Genomic DNA, 25,841 nt, shown 5'->3' on the forward strand with positions numbered 1-25,841 from the left:
CCTTAATAAATGAAATCATCATTTAAAAGCTGCATTTTGTTTTTCCTCAGGTTATCTTTGTCTAATATTAGAATTAGTTTGATGATCTGAAACATTAAAATGTGACAGATATATAAACAAAAACTGTTAAACTCAGGTGATGACGAGCTGCTTCTTCATCCTGTTCATACTGCAGCAAACCACTAAACTGGATCCTGACTGAGTGTTACACCATCAGTGTGTGAAAGGCAACAAACACACAACTGAAGACTGATGTGAGTGCAGTGCAGCCGGTTCACCAGCAGAGGGCAGACGTGGATCATGTCCGTCCCTGAGAAGATTGATGGACTTAAAGCCTCTGACAGGTGAGGGTCTTTTTATCACGCACACACACACACACACACACACACTTCTCTGAAACTGAGGGCGTGTCTGCCTCCATCCACAGGTGAGGGGTGCTTTGCGCAGGTGCACACAGATCAGGAGCGGCTTAAAGCCCCGCCGAGAAGAAGAAATGTGCGCGTGTTACTGTGCGCGTGGACACAGTTTTTGGTCGTGACTCTGCGCTCGAGTTTGTTTTTAGTAAAGAGCAGGGGCGGGGTTAGAAGGATGGGCGGGGCCTCCTGCAGCGAGTTCGCAGCCGCAAACATTTCGATCACCTTCTGCCGCCCCAGAGAGCCGCAAACTCACCTGAAGCCGTCACCGTCCGCGCGCACAGGTGAGTCCGACTGCACAAGCCACACGGAGAGCTTCACTTCAGTCCGTCCGGATTTAATCAGTCTGATCGTTCCGGGAAAAACTCACTTTAGAACGAAATGAACTGTGAGGTGGTCGCAGATTGAAGTCCATCAATACATAATCAATACTGTGATCGATGAGCTCATTGATTACTTGGGTCCAGTCCGCGGGTATGAGAGCGGCAGGTCGTCGTGTGTGACAGCTGGAGCCGAAGCTGGGGGCGCAGCTGGAGCTGGGTGGAGTTTGTTTGAACTTCCAGAGGGAAAAAGAAGGAATTTGATCCAAAGCTTCATTTTGTAAAAACCCGAAACCGGTTTAAATGTAATAATGATGACAGATGCGCTGTCAGCGCTGCGGACCGGTGGGCCTGACAGCGGAAAGTCCTGCCAGCCCAGCAGGTGGTAAAAGTACACACAGCCTTCACTCCGGTATTAGCACACGTACTAGTGGTAGTAGTACAGACGCGGGTGTTGTAAAGGATCTGGTAGATTATTTAAAAAACAGTGAACAGTGCACAAAAGGAGCTGCTTGGAGGTGCAAAAATGATTTCTGCTGTTTGTGTGTTTATGATGTCTAACATGCTTTTGTGTTTTGGTAGGATTTATGAAGGAGTTTATATAGGAAACATAAAGTACCTTTACATGTCATTGTAACTACTTCGTGTTCTACATTATTGTCACTTTTTTGGCAACTTCAAATATCTGAAGTTAAAGATAAAGTTGCTGCAGTTTCTGCTGCCCCCTCAGCCAGATGAAAGGAGTTTTTACCTGGATAAATGACGGAGATATAAAGGAGACTGTGCTGAAAGCTTCTACCTCGTGACAGGAAAGTTCTTCCTGGTTCAGGTTATTCTCAGGTTAGAGCTCCTGGACAGGACGTGCAGAGTAAACTGGGTGGTTCGCAGTGTTGGGGTCCAGTGATGGTGCAGAGCAGGCTGTGGGCTTCATGGACACCCTTAGATCAGATCTGGGGTCAGACTGTGAGACACGATGACCCGGTGAAAAACATGAAGTGCATCTAAGATGAATAAATATTCATTTTTAGGAAAATAAAGATGTCTGATGTGGAGCGCACTGCAGTAAACCACTGTGTTAGATCAAAAGCAGCAGCATCAGTTTAAATTTAGGCCCATGATGCCGTTTAGTTTCACTCCTCAAATTATTGATCTGGAGACAGAAACGTGCTTACTCTGATTTCTAACTTTGGGAATGCTTTCCAGCAGTGTAAACTGAAGTGCCACAGTACTCTGTTGGTAATAAGGTGGCACTCAGGTAAAAGTTTAAGGTGGTTTGGTCTCGATCTTACTGTCATAAAACTGTAAAATAGTTTATTTCTGTGTTCATGGAGGAAGCTGTAGTTTTTCTTTATGAGAGGTGCTGGTTGAAGCTTTGCCTTCCAGAACATAAAAAAACAATAGAAACCATCTAAACTAAAGTTAAAAATCTTCCTTCACATGTAGGAAATATTATTCCGTCTTTGCTGACCTGCATCTAAAACCACTTCGATGTTATCGACCTGATTAAGAGACAAAAATGAACGTGAATCCACCACAGGAGGAAATCATGACAAAGTGACCCAGTCCTCCTGCAGGGGAAAAAGTGTTCCACAGGCTGCCGAAGCCCTGAACTGTGTGTGTGTGTGTGTGTGTGTGTGTGTGTGTGTGTGTGTGTGTGTGTGTGTGTGTGTGTGTGTGTGTGTGTGTGTGTGTGTGTGTGTGGTGGATCTGCAGGACGGGGAAGGTTCGAGAGGATGAGGAGGAGAGGGGATCAGCGAGAAGATGGCACAACATTAATTGCCATGGAAACCAACCCGGAGAACAACTATGGCACCATGGTAACGGCCCTTTGCATGTAATCAATAACTCCCTGATTGGAAAGATTAAAAAGTCCATTTGCTGTGGCCAAAGAGAAGTTCTTTATGCACAAACATCATTCACACGCTGGTTGTTTAATATAGACTCCGCCCCCTGGTGACAGCATCCTGCTACAACATGTAGCATTTGGGTGTGTTGCTGGGCATCAGTCTGTAAGTCTCACACATCTCGGAGTTGTGTTTTTAGAGCCTGATTGAAAGAACGAACACAGGATGTGTGTGATGAAGAGCGGCGCCACTCAGCACTGAGCGATCAAACAGTGGAGAACAGTAGATGTTTGTTCTGTTCGTCTCCTCTTCGGCGTGTCTGTCATCATCCTCATTACCAACAATGGAGACGTGAAACAGCAGGAAGAAAGAAGAAACACCCCAGCAGGGTCCCTCTGCTGCCAGATCGTTAAAAACAAGCCAGCTTACACAAATAATTCATGTCAGGCTCATTTTTGGAATTAGATTTTTGTAAGTGTGATAGAGATTGTAGGTCCAGGGCCTGCTTTCACAAACACCCTGAGAATCCTCAGAGCTCCTAAAACATTCTCCAGAGAGGGGGTGGGGCCGACCCTGCCGGGTACCCTTTCAAAAGCTGTGATTGGATCATCAAAGGCTAATGATGAAAATAATAAGTGGTGGTAACCGGTGTAGTGGACAGTGAAACCTCATCATGCAGTTAACTCCATTTAGACACATAGTTACAGATATTCTCAAACATAATGAAGTTAAAGAGAAATTATGAGCCACATTTAGCCACAGGATGGCGTGCTGACATGTTTGGGGCTGAGTGCAGGTGTCAGTCATCTTTGGTCAGGGTCCCTCAGTCTGTGTGTGCTGCTGTTGGCTCACAGGTGTGATCATCACTTTGGGCTGTGATTGTGTTTTCACATCAGGTAGAAAACGTGAGCTCATCTCTCCAAATGCAGTCCCAGTCAGATCTGACCTTTAAGCTGTGACCGCGGAGCATTTAATACAGCCCACGATTAATAACAGTGAATTTTACCTGAAATGATGTTCACCTACAAATATTCACTGGTAGATACACTAGAATAAGGGGTAATCATTCATACCCACAGCCATCAGGCTTTTCAGTTTTCATACAAATAGCAGATTAGCTGTGTCAGGTGTATTAATTACCCTCTGGGATCAATAAAGTTATTCTTATTCTTAATCAAGTTTTTACAGGGATGAAGAAAATATAATAGTGTAAGTAACTTTAAGTAGTGCATAATTTCTGGGTATTTTATCAGAAAAGCAAACAAAACTCCATCATGTGTCTGTAGGTTCTCAGTCATCCAGGTCATAGTAATCTCTGGAGCTTGAAAAAAGTTGACTCTCATCCAAAAGGCTTCTTCAGTTCCCAAGAAGCTGAAGAGACCCAGGTATTCAAACCCCAGTGGGCGTAGTCCCCTGGAGGTGGTTATGACCCTCTATTGTTCATGCACATAATCACATGCACCAAGGTGTGAAAGAAGCGATGCGTCACCACAATCAGTGCTTTCGGATAAAACCACTGTCGGACTTCTCTCCATTGTATCATGGGACCTATTGAGGTCACCTGGACAAAGGTGTGAGTGGGGGTTGAGGCGCCTGGGGAGGGAGCTCAGCACTGCATTGTAGACGGGGGGAAGTTGGTGATGTAATCCACCTCCTCTGTTCAGTGATGGTTGTTCACAGTGATGCTTCTTTTACTCCTCTTTCAAACCATCGGTCTTCTTGGTCCAAAATGTGAATGTTGGCATCCTCAAAGAGTGACCTTTGACCTTTAGATGCAGATGAACAGCTGAGTCTTGTCCCGTTGAGGTGGCTCTTCTACGTTGTGCGTTTGTGAAGCTGTTTGGTTTCTGTAGAGGTCCGAGCACTCTTCACTGCGCTGGACAGCAGACACTCCATTGCTGATCTTGTGTTTGGGTGTTTGTCCTTGGGATGAACCGTTTTTGCCTTAGATTTGGTTTGAAGTATTCTGGGATGTCATGCTTGGAGAAAATTCTCCTGAGTTTCTCTCACAATCTGCCACATAAGGGATGACAGTGTTGTTCCTCTTGTTTCCCTTCAGCCTCAGAGGGAACACTTGGTGCCCGGTGTTGTAGGGTCCTGATCACCCCGAGTTTGTGTTCCAGCGGGTGGTGGGAGTCAGAGAGTAGGTACTGGTCCGTGAGTGTGGGCTTCTGGTAAACTTCAATGTTGAGGCTTCCATCTTCCTCAGTGAGCACCGCTGGCCAGATGCCATCCCTTTGAAAGAACCAAGAGCTTTACTTTCCACTTCCTCCATGTAAAGGTTGGCTACAGTGGGAGACACTGGGGAGCCCATGGCACATCCATGTTTCTGTCTGTAGAATCCATCATTGTATTTGAAACATGTTGTGGTAAGGCAGAGGTCTAAAAGTGTACAAATCTGATCTGGGGTGAAGCTGGTTCTGTTCCGTAAGGCGTCGTCTTCCTGTAGTCGTTTTCTGACGGTCTCCACTGCCTCAGTTGTGGGTATGCGAGTGAAAAGTGAAACCACATCAAAGGACACCATGGTTTCATCTGGATTCAGTGCAAGATTATGGACCTTGTTTGTAAAATCTGTGGAGTTTTCAATGTGGTGGGGTGTGTTACCTACAAGCGGCAATAAGATGGTGATGAAGTGCTTAGAAATGTTGTAGGTGTTTGTACTGCTGATGATGGGTCTGAGTGGGACTCCTTTGGATGTCCATAAATGCATGGAGTAGCTTCTTTTGCAGTGGATGACTTTCTTCTTGTAGCTGTTTGAGGGATCTCATCTTAAGACCTCATAAGTATTGTTGTCACTGAGGAGTGTAGTAATTTTGGTGTGGTAATCAGTTGAATTCAGAACAATGCTGCACCTCCCTGTGATTGTGCACAGGAACAGTAGTGGGTCACAACCACCCTCAGGGGACACCGCCCACTGGGGTTTAAATACCTGGGTCTCTCCACCTTCTGGTTTGAGAACTGAATAAGCCTTTTTTTTTTTTTTTCAAGCTCCAGAGGAAATTTCATCATCTTGTGCTGTAAATACACTAAATACAGGGTGTGGGCCATGTCATGTAGTGGTTACATATAAAATTGTGATAAGGACTGTTCTCCGTCTCCTGCTTGCAAGAAAAAAACTGCAGGTTTGCTGCAGGTCTGTGAAGAAGAGGGACAGCATGGAATATAAGAGGACAGCTGAATAGTGAAACATGATGCACACTAGCATTACTCTAGTACAGCATGACACTAGTATAATGCATCATAAAATGTAATAAGGCAAGGTTAAGCCACTACATAATGTGGTCAGCGTTGCTAAAAGTACAGCATATTTACAGTGTAACATGAAAAAGCTGGTTTACTTTTAAGCAAAAATACCCTGAAATTACACTTAAAACTACTTACAGTATAAGATTCCTTCTATTACCCCTTTATTCTAGTGTATCTACTGCAGTGTAATGTAGTTTAATACTCATTTCAGGTAAAATAGGTGGAACTTCCATTGAATTCCAGGGAAGTTACGCCCTCAGTCACAGGCCGTATAACTTTTCTGCAGTTATGCAAACACTGGTTTTATGGTGGCAAGTTACATACATGAGTCAACTAATATAACAAGCACACAACTTGCATGAATAATTCATAAAGTCAACAAGTCCTCTCTGCGTCCTCGTGTTTCCATCAGCCTCAGAGATAAGGCGCGCCTTCATCTCTGTCACTGCTGCTGTTTGTGTGTCGGACTTCAGTGGTGACTGGCTCATGCAGACTGCAGGTATTCTGCTTCCTCACCTGCAGGAGGAACGCGTGGCGGTGTGCTCTCTTAGCTCTGCACTTGCCACCATTAAGAAACTCTGGGAAGCTTTGTGAATGACTTTGACATTCAGCGGGATTCAGTCCTTAAACCTTTAAAGGGAAGGTCATCCAGTAGTTTGAGAAGCTTTGTGAAAACAGACCCTGGTTTTTCATTATTTTCCTCTTAAATCAGTCTGACAGGTTTTATTATTTCCCAGAATGCACCAGTTCAGCCTCAGAACAGGAACGTTTTCAGTGATGAATCGACTCGAGTGGGTGAGTAAAACACAAAACCACAGTTACAAACACAGCATTTAGCAGAGGAACCAATCCTGTGATCCTCTCTGTCAGACTTTGTGCTGGTGTGGGAGGAGCCACGGACCACGCAGGAGGAGAGCACAGGTGTTAGCCCCACCTACCAAAAGTGGAGGGAGGAGTTTCTGAAAAGACTGAGACACTCTGGACTTCTGCAGGAACAGGTGAGCAAAACAAACACAGGTGAGTCAGCAGTCAAGTCAAACATGGAGGAAGTGAAACTGAGCTGGGAGGGGTCACAGACGGTGCGGTCACAGACGGCGCGGACATCGTTTGCCAAAGTAAATTTGTCAGTACTACAGTATAAAAATCCTCAGAGATGAAAATACACCCCATCGCTCTGATAGGCTGCATGCTGAACTGCTGAATCACAAACCTCAGCAGCTCTGACTCAACACCACTATCCAACACCACCTTTAACACTACTGTTTAAATTGCTCCCATTCTGTCCCCTCAATGATCGCCCGTGTAACGCACACATGAATGCGGCGGGAGCAACTCGGGGTTCAGTATCTGTGCTAAAAGATGCTTTGGCGTGCAGACTGGAGCAGCTGGAGTTCAAAACAACAACCTTCTGATTAGTAGATGACCTGCTCTGCCTCCTGAGCCACAGCCACATATAAAGATGGTAAAGGGTAAACTGTCCTCGTATGATAACTGATGGTTTTGAGTTTGCATTTCAGCTGCTGCCTGACAGTTTTGCCTGAATGCAGCTGAACCCACTCAAACCTGAAGCTTCCTTTACCAGAATCCTGCACTGTGACCTTTATTTATATTGACTGCAGCATTTTCATAAGGAGGTGTTTGTTTAGACTGGATGAGGTGCAGGTCCTGCAGTGGTGGTTGGACTCAAGGACTCTGAAATAATTTCCTTCTTTTCTGCAGAAGGAAGTCCTTCAGACAAAGAAGAAGATCTGTTTCGTCCTCCTCAGTGCTCCGTGGAGCGTCCTCTGTTACTATGCTGAGGAGATCAGCCTCAGAGTCCCACTGCAGGTACAGACCACATCCTCTGTTGGTGTCCTAACACAGAGCAGCGTCCTCACAGCGTGCCCTCTGTCCTCCTGCAGGTGGTCACTGCTCCCATCATTAACTGGTCTGAACAGGTACTGTCCAAGCTGTCTCTTCCCAACCTTATGTCCCAGGATGTCCCCAACCCTCCACCTGACTACTACACCTGTCAGTTCAGGACCAACAAGCTGGAGAGGTACAAACACCCTCAGCACGCTGTCCTGTGGGTCACCCTTCTTCTTCTTCTTCTTCTTCTTTTTCTGACCTGTTTTCTGTCTGCAGGTTCTTGGGCAGCGACAGCAAAGACACGTTCTTCAAGACGACTCAGAGACACCAAGTGGTGAGTTGAAGCTGCGCATGACCTCTCAGAGTCTGTGTGGACATCAACTTAAGACCTCTGTGACATTATGACTGAAGCTTGCTGATGGGCACAGAAAGAAAAGGTGCAGAAAGTTTTCCCAGCAACAGTGAATAACCATCAGCTGATCATCGTTTCTTATCTAGATCTACTCTTGATTTGGCAAAAGTTCTGATAGAAAAGTTACATCGATGTTGGAGATGCAAACCCGCCGTCTGCTGGATGTAGTTTTCCACCTGAATGTCTTTCTTGGATGTTCTGCTGAAGGAAGGTTTGTGTTCAACAGCTTTCAATGGTTTCCTGTTATCGAATTAGAGGAGAGTAAGAACACGAGGAAAAGACCTACGCCCTCAGGGAACTCGTTATCTCGGTGTCGTACACGTCACTGTAGTGCAACTTAAAAATAAAAACTAAAGACACATTTTTAATGTAGTTTAAGCTAATTTGATGATTTCAGAGTAGAAATCCAAATACAGGCACATTATTTTTGCCGTATTTGATTAAAAAGTCATAAAAAACAAAAATGCACGAACCAACATCTAAATATTTAATTATTGAAAGAAAACTGAAAGCATGAATTTAACCTCCTCAATTTCATTTCTCCCGACACTTCTTTAATGACTGGACTTCTTTAAACTGGACTGAGTGTCACCTGCTCCTTCCAGACTCCTCTGATTGGCTCAGAGGTAGAAAACCCCACCACCTCTCAGATCCAGGATGTTTCAGTCAACAGGCGGATGCTGCTGGCGGCAACGCCTCCTCCTCAAACAAACTCTGCAAACACGTCCACACACATATATATAAAAACACTCATACACACACACACACACACACACACACACACACACACACACACACACACACACACACACAAAATGCCTTCAGCTGACTGGTTTGATTTGGTGTGATAAAGTTTGAATTGAATTGAGTTAAAATATAAAAACTCACTGTGTTTAGTTACTTTCTGTAAGCACAGAACTCAGTAATCTGCTCAGTGTGTAATGTATTTTACTGTAACCCCGAAGAAAAACTGTGAGGTTTATAAAATAACATTTCAAATGATCTAATATATATTTCTGTGCAAGAAAGTGGGCTCAAACATCAGAAGTTTGTTTTAAAAAACATCAATGGAAATGTAAGCTAAGTAGGTTGTGGTGTTCCGCAGGGCAGTATCCTGGAGGCCCTGCTATTCCTATTAATCATTAAGGTTTTGGAGAAAGAGCCATGTTTATCCCTCTCATAATCAGCATTAGACATGGTTAGCCTAGCTTAGCATGAAGACTCAAAGGAAGGAGAAGCTGCCTGCTCAGTTACTTTAAAACCCTCTGTGCCTCCAGCTGTATGAGATCTTAGCCAGGACTCCATACGGTTCGGTGAAGAAGGGGGAGGTGGGAATCGACCGACTGGTGAACGAGCAGGTGTTCACTGCTGCCTACCCACTCCACGAGGTGAGATATAAACCACGAACCCTGCTCTAAATCTGCTTTGGTATCCAGCCTGAAAACCACGCTTATGTTCAACATGTTTGCAGGGAGATTTCCAGTTGCCGACCCCCCCGGTCACTTCCGAGAGTTTAAGTCTGAGACAGACCCTGTATGCATACTGGGCCCAGTGGTCCTGCTGGAGACGCTACCAACCTCTAGACCACATCAGGGAGTACTTTGGAGAGAAGACAGCACTTTATTTTGCCTGGCTCGGTAAATATAATGATAATACTTCAGACAGGTTTCAATAATAACTTACAGTTATTGTGTGAGGAGGAGCATCTCACAGTATCTGCATGTAGGCTTCTACACTGGCTGGCTGCTGCCAGCGTCTGTCGTTGGGACTGTGGTCTTCCTGATCGGGTTTTGGCTCGTGGCCACTGATATTCCAGCGTAAGTATAAACTCATTATCAGTGTTCCACTTTAAAACCCAACACTTCATTTATGATGTCTTTTTCATGTGCCTGTGGTAATCAAAACACCTGCTAATCTAATCATGTCTGTGTGTTTGAATTTGCAGGAAGGAGTTGTGTAACAGTGGAAGCAGCTTCCATATGTGTCCCCTCTGTAATATCTGCGAGTACTGGAACTACTCCAGTATCTGTGTCACCTACAAGGTACCTGCCCATCGTTCACCTGCATGTACAGACTTTCAGATTCATATAAACATTTTAATCCTCTGTAATTTTATGAAACGGACAACCTGACAGCTGATGGGTCAGCTGTGTGGAGACATTATTTTTATTTCATTCCTCACAGAAACTTCTGTTCATGTTCACAGTATGAAACAAAGCTGAGGCGGAGCAGCCATGTTCCTTATTTCAGTAAATATGTTACGCATTATGTTACGCATCTCGTTCATAAACTGAGCACAAAAAGTAAGGAAATTTGTGTTTGGTTGGTTATTTCTTTGTTGTAACAATGCTTCGTGGCAATAAATCTTACACCATTGGAAAGCCTGTTTATTTCTCTTAAATGGAGCCACACTTGTAAGAAAAAGGCATTTGTGGGTTGAGCAGCAGAGTTGAGTATGTGGGCTGTGCCCATGAAAAACTTCATCAAGAAAAATCTTCTCTGCCAATGTCAAAACGGCTTATTCTGCTGTTGACTCTTGTTTGGTGTTATTTACTGGATTGGATGATTGAAGTCTGAAGAAATAAGATATTATATCAATTTAACAATTATTCATTCAACAAACAGAGGCCTCAGCAGCATGTGGAAGAACCAAGCACAGCCACAACAGCCCGGCACCTCCTCTTCATGCTGGTCACCAGCTCGGTCACACACTGCTGTGGGATGGTGTCCCATTCTTCAACCAGCATTTGTTGCATGTCAGCCAGTGTGGTTTGTGTTGGTTGCTCTGGCACAAACAGCACACCTAAGCTGATCCCACAAGTGTTCAGTGGGGTTGAGGTCAGGACTGCCAGCAGGCCATCTCATCCGCTCCACTCCCAAATTCTGGAAGTAGTCTGAAAAATCTGCTCTGTGGGAGTGAGCGTTGTCATCTTGGAGGACAGAGTTCAGTCCCAGATTGGAGAGATGTGGGATTGTCACTGGCTGCAGGATCTCATCTTGATATTTCTTTGCATTGAGATTATCTCCAATGATGACGAGCATGACTGTCAGCACCTGGAGTACCAGACGCTCTAAATAAGAGTCAATATCAGAATCAGCTGTTTGGCAGAAAAGATTTGGTGAGTTTTTCATGGACGCAACCCACATACTCAACTCTGCTGCTCAACCCACAAATGCATTTTCCTTACAAAATGTGGCTCCACTTAAAGGGAAATAAACAGGCTTTCCAACGCTGCGAGTTATTGCCAAGAAGCATTTTAACAACAAAGAAATAATCCACCAGGTTCCTGCTGCAGGTAGACTGACACATTTTCAAAGCACATTTTTGCAGTAGTATTTTCATGAGGTTCTGTTTCCTGTTATTTCTTCACAGCGATCGACAAGCCAAGAATCATCATTTTGAATATTTAGATATTTTCTTGTTTGGAAATGAGTCAAAACAAGAAAAATGTAAAAACACAGGTTCTTTTCATTATTCCTTGATTCACTGATTTTCTCCAGTGGTCCAAGACATCGTGGCTGCTCGCACATGAAGTGAATAATCATGATATGTTGAGCTTTTGTGTTTGGTTTTGGAGAAATGAGCAGCTGTAAAGACCTTGGCTACTTTGGCATGTATCAGCTCACACCTTAAAAGCTAACATCGTGGTGTCAAATACCACACTGACATTCAAAGGTCTGGAAGAGTTCAGACCTCTGAAGGTCAGAGCACATAAGGCAGGAGTGGTTGCAGTGTTGCGGCTCATCGGGGCAGTGTGCAGCAGAGTAAACCTCTGTGTGGAATTGTCCATGAGGACCTCTGTGTGCCCCCTTTTATTGAGTATTTATTGAGTAAATACTAGTATCTGTTTTTTCTCCTTGTGTCTAAAACTTTATTTTCAAGCGTACCATGTTTGTGTTTATTCACCTTAATCAGTCGCTGTACTGACTGTAGACATATTGGATAACTGTGCACTTGTGTGTAGCTCAGCCTCTGACTTAACTCACAGCTCAGCAGAAACTAAAGAATGAAGAACTTTAGACTAACGAATACGAGTTTCTTGTTGCCAGCTGTGTTGGTTGTTGAACTTTGCAGGTGTGGAGTACGGGACAATTTCCTGTCCCACTTGGACATCTGTTTATCCCACCATATCCATTAACCACCTCTGCTGGTGACCTGCCTCTGAAAGCCTGAGTGACCCTGTGTGTGTGTCTGTGTAGGCAGGTCTCCTGTTTGATAATGGAGGAACAGTTTTTCTCAGTGTCTTCATGTCTTTGTGGGCCATCACGTTCCTCGAGTACTGGAAGAGAACGTGTTCATCCCTGTCTCACCGCTGGGACTGCTCCGAGTTCGAGGACATCGAGGTGCGATGCCATCACACCTGCCTCACCTGCTTTTTGTGATTAAAGTGCAATGTTTGTTTGGGTTTTTGTGAATTCGTGAATTTCACACTTTTGTGTTTTGACAGGAGCGACCTCGTCCAGAGTTCACCGCCATGGCACCGATGACCATGAAGAACCCAGTGACCGGAGCAGAGGAGCCGTACTTTCCTGAAAGGAAACGATTCAACAGAACTCTGACTGGCTGCATGGTCATCATCATCATGGTGGGTCTCCTGACCTCCACGACAGGAGGAAGCAGATTCACCAAACTGTAGCTTATAAAATCTAAAGTGTGTTTCCACCCAAACTAAAATCTGTTCCATCAACAAATGACTGAAGGTCCAGGCACGTCTTTTCCGTGGACGTGCTGCCGGTGCTGAAACTGTTGGTACCTTTTATGAGAAGAGCTCACATTTCCTCAGGTTTAAAAAACGATGATTGCACGCTGTTGCCAGCAGAGGTTTGGCTCCTTTCTGTTTGAAGAAAATCATGGCAGACAGCGTCTGACAGATCACTGCTGAATTTCTCACGGCGGCTCCTCCCATAGTCACTGGCAACACTGCGAGCAGCAGTTTCATGGAGCCGGTTTTTATCCCCAACTCCAAAACCTGGAACCGGTTCTTGATTGGGGCTCAGCACTGACATCACAATGATGGCAAAGGGGGGTAAAGGTTGGAACCACTAACATCAGGGGCTATTGGTGGTGCAAATGTACCCACACAGCAATGCTGCATAATAATGAGTCCTCAGACCTATTGAAACGTAGTCTGGATCTACAACCCCAACTTCCAAAAATTTGGGACACTGTGTAAAACTGAAAATAAAACCAGAATGCAATGATTTGCAAATCTCATAAACCCATATTTTATTTATAATAGAACATAGAAAACATATCAAACATTTAAACTGAGAAGTTTTACAATTTGATGAAAAATATGAGCTCATTTTGAATTTGATGGACTCTCAAAAGTTGAGATGAGGCAACAAAAGAAAAGTACAGCTGGAGGAACAACTTATGAGGTTAACTGGCAACTGCTCAGTAACATGATTGTGTATATTTTCAAAATATTTCAGTGGAACTGCAGCTGGCACATCTGGAAAGGCTCCATCAGTGCTGAAAGGTAGCAGCATGTCCTCCCATCTAGAGACGTCTTCTTCTTTTTTCTCTGCTCTCTTGAGAATAAAATATGAGTTTATGAGATTTGCAAATCAGTGCATTCTGGTTTTATTTACATCTTCCACAGCGTCCCAACAACATCGTTTAAATCTGAGTATGTGCTCAAACCCAGGCTGTTGTTTCATGTGAGGAGGTTAATTAAGGTCATAATTGACTTGTCCATATTTCTGTCTGTTGATGTGTATCTATATTTATTAATTTGTCTTTATCTCAATCTGTAAAGTGAAATTATGTTAAATATTAGTTGTTAAAAGGTTTGAACTTCTGTGCAGGTTGCTGTGGTGTTGATATTTCTCACTGCCATCATTTTGTATCGCACCATCCTCAGCATCATCATCTACAAATCCAATAACAGCTTCTTCAGCTTCTCTGTGAGTAAACTGCAACTCGTGCTCTTTCACGTTTTGAGGGAGCTTCGCTTGAGGATCTCCACCTCACTGACGTCAACAAAATTGTGTGTGTGTGTTTTTTCTGTCTGTGTTTGTGTGTTCAGGCTGGGAGAATAGCCAGTCTTTCAGGGTCAGTGTTGAATCTGTTGGTCATCCTTTTGCTGTCCAGGATTTACACTGCACTGGCCCACATCCTCACCCGCTGGGGTGAGTCACCCTCCACACCTCAGCCTTGTTTAAAGAAACTTTCTTTAACTTACATTTTGTAAAGTCTGCATTTTTTAAGGGCAGGTTAGTCAGTTATTTATTTAAGGTCATCTAAGATCTTTTAAACATACACTGCCTGGCCCAAAAAAAAAGTCGCCACCAAAAAAAACACTAAAATTTTGTTGGCGCCTTTAGCTTTGATTCGAAACAATGCCACAGCGTGCATTCGCTGTGGCATTGTTTCGATAGCTTCTGCAATGTCACAAGATTTATTTCCATCCAGTGTTGCATTGATTTTTCACCAAGATCTTGCAGTGATGATGGCAGATTCTGACCACTGCGCAAAGCCTTCTCCAACACATCCCAAAGATTGTCATTGGGGTTGAGGTCTGGACTCTGTGGAGGCCGATCCATGTGTGAAAATGATGTCTCGTGCTCCCAGAACCACTCTTTCACAATTCGAGCCCGATGAATCCTGGCATTGTCATCTTGGAATATGTCCGTGCCATCAGGGAAGAAAAAAATCCATTGATGAAATAACCTGGTCATTCAGTATATTCAGGTAGTCAGCTGATCTCATTCTGTGAGCTCATAATGTTGCTGAACCAAGACCTGACCAACTGCAGAAACCCCAGATCACAGCACTGCCCCCACAGGCTTGTACAGTAGGCACTCGGCATGATGGTGCATCACTTCACCTGCCTCTCTTCTTACCCTGATGCGCCCATCACTCTGGAACAGGTAAATCTGGACTCATCAGACCACATGACCTTCTTCCATTGCTCCAGAGTCCAATCTTTGTGCTCCCTAGCTCCCTTTGCGGTTAGCCTCACTGATTAGTGGTTTTCTTAAGGCTACACAGCTGTTCAGTCCCAATCCCTTGAGTTCCCTTCGCAGTGTGCGTGTGGAAATGCTCTTACTTTCACTGTTAAACACAGCCCTGAGTGCTACTGTTGTTTTTCTTCCATTTGATTTCACCAAATGTTTAAGTGATTGCCGATCACGATCATTCAGGATTTTTTTTCCAGCCACATTTCTTCCTCGAAGACGATGGGTCCTCACTATCCTTCCAGTTTTTAATAATGCGTTGGACAGTTCTTAACTCAATTTTAGTGGTTTCTGCAATCTCCTTAGATGTTTTCTCTGCTTGATGCATGCCAATGATTTGATCCTTCTCAAACAGACTGACATCTTTTCCACGATCACGCGATGTGTCTTTTTACATGGTTGTTTAAGAAATGAGAAGCAACTCATTGCACCAGTTGGGGTTAAATAACTTGTTGCCAGCTCAAAGATAATCACCCATGCAGTAATTATTCAATAGGAGGCTCGTACCTGTTTGCTTATTTAAATCCAGGTGGTGACTTTTTGTTTTTTTTAGGCCAGGCAGTGTATAACAGAAGCTGTTATAGTGGTGAGAATTAATATCCAGTATTTTATACAGTATGTTTTGCCTATATTGAGTCATTTTGGCTTTTTTTAATAGAAAAAAAATCATTAGTATTAAAATCATTTGGATTTTAGTAATATTGCTTTATTTAAATGAAAATAAATGTCATTATTATAGCAGAGAGGGTCCTTTAACCTGTTGATCAAAGACAGGCGTATGTACACACACGCAAACCCAGTGATGGCCAGAGGCACAGACATCACGTGTGTGTGGTGTTAATGTTGGTGCGCTTTGATTTGCAGAGGAGTATTTAATGTTTGTGTGTGTGTTTCTGTCAGAGATGCATCGCACTCAGACTAAATATGAAGACATGTTCATCCTCAAAGTTTTCATCTTCCAGTTCATCAACTTCTACTCGTCTCCGGTTTACATTGCCTTCTTCAAAGGCAGGTGAGAGCTGCTGCAGAGCAGGCCGTACAGGTTCAGCTGACCTACGAGACATTTTGTTACTATTTATCACTCTTATTATCTACATTCAACAGATGAAATTCAGCTCAGTTGGCTGCTTTCTAAAATGAGAGTAGATGAAGCATCACAGGACTAAAACTGTAAATGTTATGCTTTATAAAGTTTGTGACCTCATGTTGTAACCTTCTGATTGGTTGTTTGTTTCAGCTTCATTGGTTACCCTGGAAATTACAACACTCTGTTTGGAGTCCGCAATGAAGACGTGAGTTGATGATTATGATCATCTGATTATTATAAAGAAATATCAGGTCTCTTCAACAACAAGAAAAGAAAATTGACTTTTTAAAACTACACGGAAACTTTTCTCAGTTTTGAAATATTGTATTAATTTGGTCAGTATGAGTTGAATTGCATTGCCGTCAACCTCTGGGTCCATTTTCAGTCACAAGGTGATTGCACTGGTTGCCTGATGGGAGGCTTCCTGTCTCCAAACAGACATGCTGCAATCAATCTGAGTCAGTCTGCACCAAAGAGTGCAGCTCATCTGCAACATGTCTCTTTGCAGCAGGGACTCGACTCAGCTGGTTGTATCGCTTTATAAAAGCAAGGTTGCCGAGCACCCGTGTCACTCTGCAGTTAAATCACCGTCCTGCAGCAACCTGTTTGTGGAAAAATTTCTGAATGAGGTTTTGTCTGGACTCTGAATGTAAGGAGTTAATAAGAATTTCTGTGCATGCAGACAGATTTTGGTAATACTAAATACAGTAAGAGTATCTGCTGATCAGCTGATGTGATGTGACATTAAGCTCAGCTGATTTACAGCTGAGCTCGGCCTGTCTGAACTTGCACTGTACTCAGTTTTATGAATAAATGAACCACTAAACGCTTTCCCTCCGGTTGTGTGTTACAGTGTGGAGCAGGTGGATGTCTTATTGATCTGGCTCAGGAACTACTGGTCATCATGGTGGGAAAACAGCTGATCAACAACATCCAGGAATTCATTTCCCCGTAAGCAAACGCACACAGATTCACAATCTCACAAAATTGTAATAGTAACACATGAGAACAGACTACATCCCTCCATTCCACGTATGAAGCCATGGCACCAAATGTCCAGTTTTAACCTTTTCTCACAATAGTGAACAATTCCTCCAGATATTCCTGGCTCCAGATGTGAACTGGCACAAAGCACTGTGAAATACAGAGTCATGGGAGTTCTGTAACCAACACTGTCTCAGGTGCTTTCTAATGATGGGGGCTCATTATTTGCAGGAAGCTGAAGTCGTGGTGGCAGAAGTGGAAGCTGAGCCCTCAGCTTAAGGAGGCCAGACAGGATGCCCAGAGGCAGGAGGAGGTTTCTCCCTGGGAGGCAGACTATCAGCTGCTGGTCTGTGAGGGACTCTTTAGCGAGTACTTGGAGATGGGTGAGTCCTGACTCTTTGGCTTTATCCTCAGATTGATCTTTCTGAGTTAACTTCAATAGTTACTTCCTCCAACCCATCAACATGTCTATTAGACCCCATTCCTACTAGACTGCTCAAAGAAGTCCGTCCATTAATTAATGCTTCAATCTTAAATATGATCAATCCATCTTTATTAATGGGCTACGTACCACCGGCTTTTAAGGTGGCAGTTATTAAACCATTACTTAAAAAGCCATCACTTGACTCAGCTGTGTTAGGTAATTATAGGCCAATCTCCAACCTTCATTTTATCTCAAAATTTTTTTGAAGGAGTAGTTGTAAAACAGCTGACTGAGTTTCAGTCAGGCTTCAGAATTCATCACATTAACCTTTGAGGTGGCTCAAAGGTTGCTCTCCTCAGGAGGTAGAGCAGTTACTAATCAGAGGATTTATGGGTCGATCCCTGGCTGCTCCAGTCTACATGCCAAAGTGTCCTTGGTATGTAGACTGCTCCCGATGCATTCATCAGACTGTGAATGTGTGTGCGAATGTTAGACAAACACTTAGAGCAAAAAGAGCTTGTATGAATTTGTGTGTGAAGCGGGGAATAAAGGCATATTACATAAAGTACTTTATACAATATGCCTTTATTCAAAGCTAAAGGTACTGCGCTGCAGTGGTCTGAATCATTCACACACTAAGGTTACTTATGGAGTTCCACAGGGTTCTGTGCTAGGTCCACTTCTATTTACATTATACATACACAGGCAGTATTATTAGAAAGCATTGCACACATTTTCATTGTTATGCAGATGATACCCAGCTTTATCTATCCAAGAAGACAGATGGCACACACTTTATCTCTGTCTCTTCCACAGTGTGTCTTTTGTCCTGTCTCCCCTCAGCCCCAACCGGTCACAGCAGATGACCCCCCCCCCCTCCCTGAGCCTGGTTCTGCTGGAGGTTTCTTCCTGTTAAAAGGGAGTTTTTTCCTTCCCACTGTCACCAAGTGCTGCTCATAGGGGGTCATTTTGATTGTTGGATTTTCTCTGTATTATTGTACAGGCTTTACCTTACAGTATGAAGCACCTTGAGAAGACTGTTGTTGTGATTTGATGCTATATAAGTTGAATTGAACTGAAATGATTCCTCCCTCTCTGACACATCTGTTTTGAATACTTAAAGCTAAACACATGGAAAAGCAACTGTCAACAGTTATGCTAGTTTAGTTTATCATTTGAGTCACTGACTGATATCAGCTTCTCAAATCTGAGCATTTTTATTGTTTTCTGTGATATTGAACTCAACTTTGAGCCAAATTGTGTAAATCCACATGTTAAGCAGTAAACTTTGAAATTTCATTTGTTTTATCTGCACTCGGTGAATCATTCCTGGAGCTACTGCCATGAAGCACCCTGGGAGATGTATTGTTTCATAAATCTAATCCATGGCTCTTCTCCTCATCCTCCAAAGTGATTCAGTTCGGTTTTATCACCATCTTCGTGGCAGCGTGCCCTCTCGCTCCTCTCTTCGCACTCATTAATAATTGGGGGGAGGTGCGGCTGGATGCTCAGAAGTTTGTGACTGAATATCGCCGCCCGGTGGCAGAGCGAGCTCAGGACATCGGCATCTGGTTTCCGATCCTGCAGTTCATCGCACATGTGGCTGTCCTGAGCAATGTAAGAGTTTTTCTATCATGTGGATGAACTATTAGCCCGTTCCTCAGTGAGCTGTTTTTACCTCTATATCTATCAGGGTTACAGCAACCCCCCCCCCCCCCCCCCCCCCCCGAGGGTGAGGGTGGGCTTGATTTTAGCTACATGCTATTGACAGATTTTCACTGACCTTTCAAATAAGATTTCATATGTGAATTTTTGAATTACAGTTTTATTTAAGCACTCCAAATATGAAAATGTTCCATTAGACATTAACCCATACTGTACCCCTAATCTTAGGTGGGTTGCTGATGACCTGGTGAGTGTTAAAGGATACCAGTCAACTTTTTTGATATAATTTTCTTCTTAGTGAAAAAGTCAAATTTTTCTCAAAATTTTGTCCAAAGTATGCATTTTTTGCCCCCATTTATCTTCACCACAACCATAAAGTATGATCTTATCCCACACAGCAGGAGAACTATTAGGCTAATCAAGTCCCGCTTATGGGACAGCCACGTCCCATAAGCGGGACTTAATTTGAAGGATGACGTGTTGTACTTTCTGAAATGAGTTTGTTCAGCATGTGGCTAAAACATATTTTAACCCTAATGAGCCGCCGACAACCTGACTGATGTTCAGGTTACTCAGCAGAATCTGAACTTGTATTTTTAGGCGTTCCTCATTGCGTTACGTCATCCTTCCTGCCTCGTCTGTACTACCGTTACACCCAGAGACAGCCAACTGAGTGGCTTCATAACTTCACTCTGGCTACATCGCCACTCAGCTACCAGCAACAGCACAACACATCCTGCAGGTAAGCAACTACACCCCAACACCACCAACTTCATCAAGCACCACATGTCCCTTATGTGGCTGAGGCTGGTCGAGAAGTCAGGACTTTGTTTTAGCTTCAAAATAGTCACTGAAATGATTCTGTGTTTCAGTCAGCTTTGAGATTTGTTTGAAAGCTGAAACGTCAAGTTTTCAGGTCTTTGAAAGGACAAGAAAACGAAAGAAGAAGCTACTACTTTGTCATTAACAGCTTTTCAGGCTTAAACTGAGGTTAAATTTGATGTTTCAATGACACTTATTCTAATAAAACACAAATACACGTGTCTCATATTCATGACCTCATCACTGCATGCCCAACACTTAATCTAATAAACTGTTCTCATTAGGCACTATGGCAGCCAGTTGATAGGCTCACCATATGATACATAATGGAACAGGAAGATAATTTTGATGTATATATTCTCATATTTTTGGTGCATCCACTGATCCAGTAAGTTTGGGCTAAAGCTGGGCTATATCTAAGTGTCACATAGAGGTGCCGTAAAGAAACAGGGTGAACTCATTCAACAGTCTGTGGACTTCAGGTTTGCATGTTTGGGCTGAGTAGGTTATATTTGCCTTATTGGTCCCACGTGCTTGACTAATGTGGTGACGTAGTTGGCATCAGGGGTGAAAGTAAGCCGGTACGGTTCTGCGCCGGTACGCAGTAGCAGCAAGAGTTCGTGCTGTCTGCTGTAAAGCCTTCATTCAGAACCGGTCATGGCTGCACTTTGGGTCAGAATAGATCCGCTAGCAATAAGCAGTCTAAAACACGACTTAATCAGTAAATTGCTTTTTTTTTTTTTTCTCTCTCATTTCAAATTGTTTCTGAAGTGTTCGTGCTATGCTGGAGCCTCAGTTCTCTAGCTTCTCTCCCCTCAGAGATCCAGGCTTCCATCAGCGGACGGCCAGTCCCATAAGCGGGACGGGTGTAGTGCATTGTACATGACAGGCTAGACCCTCCTATTTGATTGACGCCTCCTTCGGACAATCATGTAACTGGCTTCACCAAACTCAACAGAAAAGCTACGTGACACCCCCTGGTTATTATTGGCTCTGGAAAACCCATTTCTTAATATGATTGGCTGAATGAGGTGTCAATCAAAAAGGGAGGGTCTAGCCTTCCATATAAAATGTACTACATACATGGGTTTTCCAGAGCCAACAATAACCACAGGCGTAGTTTTTTCGGGTGATTTTGTTTCGGCTAGTTAACAGGTTAAAACGTTCGCCGCTACGTTTAATGTTGGTCTGCTTTTTACAAACTCTCTCAATTAAAAGCAAATAGAGGTTAACTAATTGTGTTTCATGTTATTCTGCTCAATTTCAACAACACTGCACAGCTCAAAACACTGCTTATGACCAGAGATTTCATTTACGCTGCACGAGAGCGCATTCAGCTCCAAAACACGGTGGTTGCCAAGAGGATTGGGGTTTGAGAAAATTTGGTCATTTTTTTTTCCAGAAGTTTTGTATTGGTGGAGAGAGCCAGAATGCATGGAGGTGGTCATCCATGGGGGGTAGCGGGAGCAAACACGCAGTAACGGAACAACAAAATTTTTCACAGGGTCAAGGGATGCGACTGGCTTCGGAGAGTAGGAGGAGAGAGTAGCGAGAGAGAGATAGCGATGAAGGAGAGGAGAGGGATGAGAGGAGAGGAGAGAGAGAGAGATATATATATATATATATATATATATATATATATATATATATATATATATATATAATATGTGTTTTTGTCATAGTACCAGCAAGAATTTGAAACTACCTTCACCCCTGGTAGGCATGGAGTGTTTCTTGGTGGGGTTTGTGTAAGTGAATTGTTTGCCTGTCTCACCGTGTAGGTTATGATGTACCTGCCAAGATCTGCAGGAGCTTAGTTAGATAAGTTCATAAGAAAATGGATGGAAGGAGTTTCCTGTGATGTTTTAATCAAATTATACATGAAGGAATTCCTTTTTTCTAGATATTCAAAACAACTTTTTACCTTTTTGTTTCACAGCCAAATCTTGACATTGTTTAGATGTCTGCCAAAGTCACCTTCTCAGTGTCACTTCATTTCATTTTACTGTTTAGCACCCAAATCCTGAGGGCAAGTTCACTGCTGGTGCTGATGTTTCCAGTGCTGTATATGAAGCAGGAAAGAGAGCCCTTCCAAAGTTGGTCAAGTGTCTAAATGTTTACTGTGGATCACTTGATTTACTTTGTGTACTTAATATACTGGTGGCTTCATGTGCAGTGGTTTCCACATTTGCTTAAGAAGTGAAAGATCCCCAGTTTGATCGCAGGAGGCGACAAACACCCTTTGGGATTGTGTGTCTGGAAGGGCATCCACTGTAAAAATGTGCCACATCAAACACGTGGAGCTACCTGCTGTGGATAAGTAGCACAAAAGGTAAAATTCTGCAGGTGATCAACTTGTTGTCCTCCGCAGGTATCGGGGTTTCAGAGATGAAAACGGTGAATACCTGCCTGAGTACTTCCACCTCCTCGCTATACGGCTCGGTTTCGTCATTATATTTGAGGTCAGTGTCTCTCAGACTTCACTGAACGTCAAGCATAAAACTTTGGCAAAACCCAAACTGAACAAAAAATGGAAATCTAAATGTACTGCTGTAAGAAGCAGCCTGTAAAACATTGATCAGCAGCAGATTCAGGTCTTGCTGTGTTCGTCCCATGAAGTGAAGACTTTTCCCCGTCTTTCTTCCTCAGCATGTGGTCTTCTTCATTGGCCGCCTCATTGATTTGATGGTTCCTGACGTGTCTGAAGAGGTGGAGATGAAGATAAAGAGGGAGCACTACATGGCTAAGGAGGCTCTGGCTGAGAACCAGGTACCAAAGAACTCTTCTAAGTTAACAGATGTCCAGTGTTCACGTGATGTTTTTGTTTCAGGTTGTTCAGGTTTGAGATGGAGCCAGTTCTAGTTTACCATTGTGTTCTGTGTTCGCAGTCTTTGGGGAAAACCATGATTCCTGGGAATGAGGATGCCCCACCCAGTGACCTGCGACAGCGGAGATCCAGAATCTCACCACAGCAGAGTGACCTGCCTTCATCGAACCTGGAGGAGATCGCAGAGGAGACTGAGGCAACATTCAGCTCCTAAGATGAAGCCCAAGTGGAGCTGCGCTAACTCCACATCTGTAACAGTGAACACTTGTTTTAAACCAATGAGACCTGCCCATCATACAATAACTGACATCCTTCATTTTGACTGCAGCCACTTTCAAATAGTTTGCCATGTTTATTGTAGCTGAAACCTTTTAGATGAATTTTCATTTTTTTTAAGTTATTTTTTAAGTGTGAAGTGTTTTTCTGTATTAGCTGCTCAATAGTTAGCAACCTGATGGGAGGCAGAGAGAGAGACCAGTGTAATGTTTCTTATAGGTTAGCAAATGCAACACTTGGCTAGCTGTTACACGTAAATGTATACATAACCAGACACTTTATGGTTGATTATGGAAAGTTAATCCTCGATGTTGGCATAAATTCCAACATCAAAAGCTTCTCACACACTGTTGCTACATGTAGGTAAATGAATGCTTAGTCAGACACGAGGCGTCACTTGCTCCTATAAGGACTAAAATAAATACAGTACCTTTAAAGACATCTGCTACACCTGATCAAGGTTTGCATCAGGTGTAGAAGAGGCCTTATGTGGCAACGTGATCTGCAAGACTTGTGTTAACTCCTTGTATGTAAGGATTGAAAGACTTTTATAAGAACACAATAAGTTCCTGTTGATTTATTTCTGAAAACTCTTTTGGACATTGGCTTGACCTCTGACAGCCTGAGTTGTTCAATCTTTTTTAAAAAGGTTCCAGATCTTTAGAAGACCAGCAAGTGAGCAGAAATCCCTCATGTTCAGCTGTTTGTGATTTTTGGTCTGAGATGTTTGTTCTGATGTCTTGTCTGATTTAGCTACTATTATTGAAAGGTTTTATTTTTTTTTATAAAAATTTATGGCCAAAAAAAGAGAGAAATTGTTTTGGATTTCAGAGTTTGTTTGTTGTTCTGCTTAAAATTGAGGACCCGTTGGCTCATCCATCATCACCACCACTTGGGCTCTGCATTCATGTGGCGCTTCTCATCACCGCAATAAAATTGCTGGAGGACACTTTGGAGATTCTGATGTGATCAAACATTTGCGGAGGACCTCAAACCTACAGGCTCAAAGGATCTGCTGCCAGTATCTCAGCCAAAGTGTAAAGATTTGATGTTGGTCATATCAAACAGATAGAATAATTAATTAAATCAGTAACCATTAAATAAGTTGATTCACAGAAAATTCACTATTTTAACAAATGTTTGTATAAGTATGTTTGTAGATTTAAAAAAAATAGGCACTCATGAACATCTGGGTGGCTCAATGGAAGAGCAGGTGACCTCGCATGCCATGTGGTGGTGCCGATGGCGCAGGTTCGCATCCCGAGCTGCGTGACTTCCCTGTTTCTCTTCACAGCATTTTTGGCTTTATTCATCCAAGCTGCTTTAACACAAAATATCTGAGTTGCTTTTACTCATAATGAGTAATTTTTTCATGCTTTAAATGTTTGAGTTATTGAACTTAAAAGATTCAAGGCAATCGATTACCTCAAATCATTTGAGTTGAACTAACTCATTGGGTTTTACAGTGTAATTAAACTGCAGGAATGTCTTAAAGACTTTAAGGCCTGGATAACCTCTAATTTCCTGCTTCTAAATTCAGATCAAACTAAAGTTCTTGTTCTCGGCCCCACAAACCTTGGAAACATGGTGTCTAACCAGACTTTCCAAAACTCCCTGTTGAATTGCCATAGGCAATGTATTGTTGGATCTTGGTATCACAATTTATATATGTTTGTTTTTCTTTATGTTTGCTTCTACCTTTAGTTTTAGTGTTTTTTCATTTTATTCCACAGGTATAACACATGTACCCATGTGCAAATTTAAACTGTAGGATTCTAGGATGACTAATCATGGTGAGTGTTAATCATGATTTTAGAGCTTTAATTCCTTTTTATTTTTTATCTGAATAGATTGAATCATTTCCAGAACAGAAAAATTTAGACTGGGTTAAACTAATCAAGTGATCTTTAATATGAAGACACTGAATAATAGATCTTTCAAACATACACTTCTGCTGTTAAATATGTCTCTTGGCAAATTGTAGTTTGTAGATTTTAAGTTGATAGTCTCTGAGTCAGGGTGTTATATTTAGTGGGTAAAATTAATAAATAAAATCATGTTGAATAGTTAGACCTGATCAGACCACAGGGTCTATTCAAATTTAAATATTGACCCCAAAGGCCTGCAGTTCAGACTCAGTTTTTCAAACTAAAGACAGTAGGTAAAATCAGTACAATACAACTGGACTAGTTTTTCATAGATACCAGTAACTGATAAGGAAATGTGCCTTTTTACAGGGAATGTTTTGCCTCGGACTAGAACACCTGTCCATCACACTGTGGACGGGAACATCTCAGTGTGACGGCCTGTTATCTGAGTATAAATGGCATTAAAAATCCCTGGTTTGTCAAATAGAGGACTGACGTGTGGAGGATGGGAGTCTTGGGAAAATGGGATGGTGCCTGAATTAGTCCAGGCTGTAATAAAACAATCAGCCTGAAAGGCTTCTTTATGCCTAAGAGTTCCTGGTGGGGTTCTTAACAAATTTAAGGTGCAGCAGCAGAGTTTGTGTCACTGTATGCCTTTGGGTCAAAACTAAACAAAACTTAGATTGGGTTCATTATAATATTAAATCAGGAATGTTGATTAACCTTACAGAGGCTGATTGGAAAACTTAGTGATAGAACTGAACATCATTAACAGCAGAATAAAATAACAGATGATACTTGTGTGGTTTACTCAGTCTAAATGATATTTAACTGTAGCAGTT

At 42.8% G+C, this 25,841-nt stretch overlaps 1 protein-coding gene across 1 annotated transcript; it reads left to right on the forward strand.

Moving 5' to 3' along the window:
• The first annotated feature begins 634 nt into the window (after positions 1-634).
• Positions 635-24,125, forward strand: ano7 (anoctamin 7). Its single transcript, XM_030743518.1, is given in 25 exon segments — positions 635-697; positions 2,447-2,550; positions 6,561-6,618; positions 6,694-6,821; positions 7,543-7,650; positions 7,725-7,861; positions 7,948-8,005; positions 9,361-9,471; positions 9,555-9,720; positions 9,810-9,900; positions 10,029-10,125; positions 12,284-12,427; positions 12,532-12,669; positions 13,895-13,993; positions 14,116-14,218; positions 15,947-16,058; positions 16,284-16,338; positions 16,987-17,084; positions 17,349-17,500; positions 18,953-19,158; positions 19,807-19,819; positions 19,822-19,948; positions 22,400-22,490; positions 22,678-22,797; positions 22,917-24,125. Coding segments are annotated over 24 exon segments (2,649 nt in total). The 5' UTR covers positions 635-697; positions 2,447-2,466; the 3' UTR covers positions 23,070-24,125.
• The last annotated feature ends 1,716 nt before the right edge of the window (positions 24,126-25,841 follow it).

The sequence above is a fragment of the Archocentrus centrarchus genome, chromosome 13, assembly GCF_007364275.1.
Source record: "Archocentrus centrarchus isolate MPI-CPG fArcCen1 chromosome 13, fArcCen1, whole genome shotgun sequence".
NCBI lineage: Eukaryota > Metazoa > Chordata > Actinopteri > Cichliformes > Cichlidae > Archocentrus > Archocentrus centrarchus.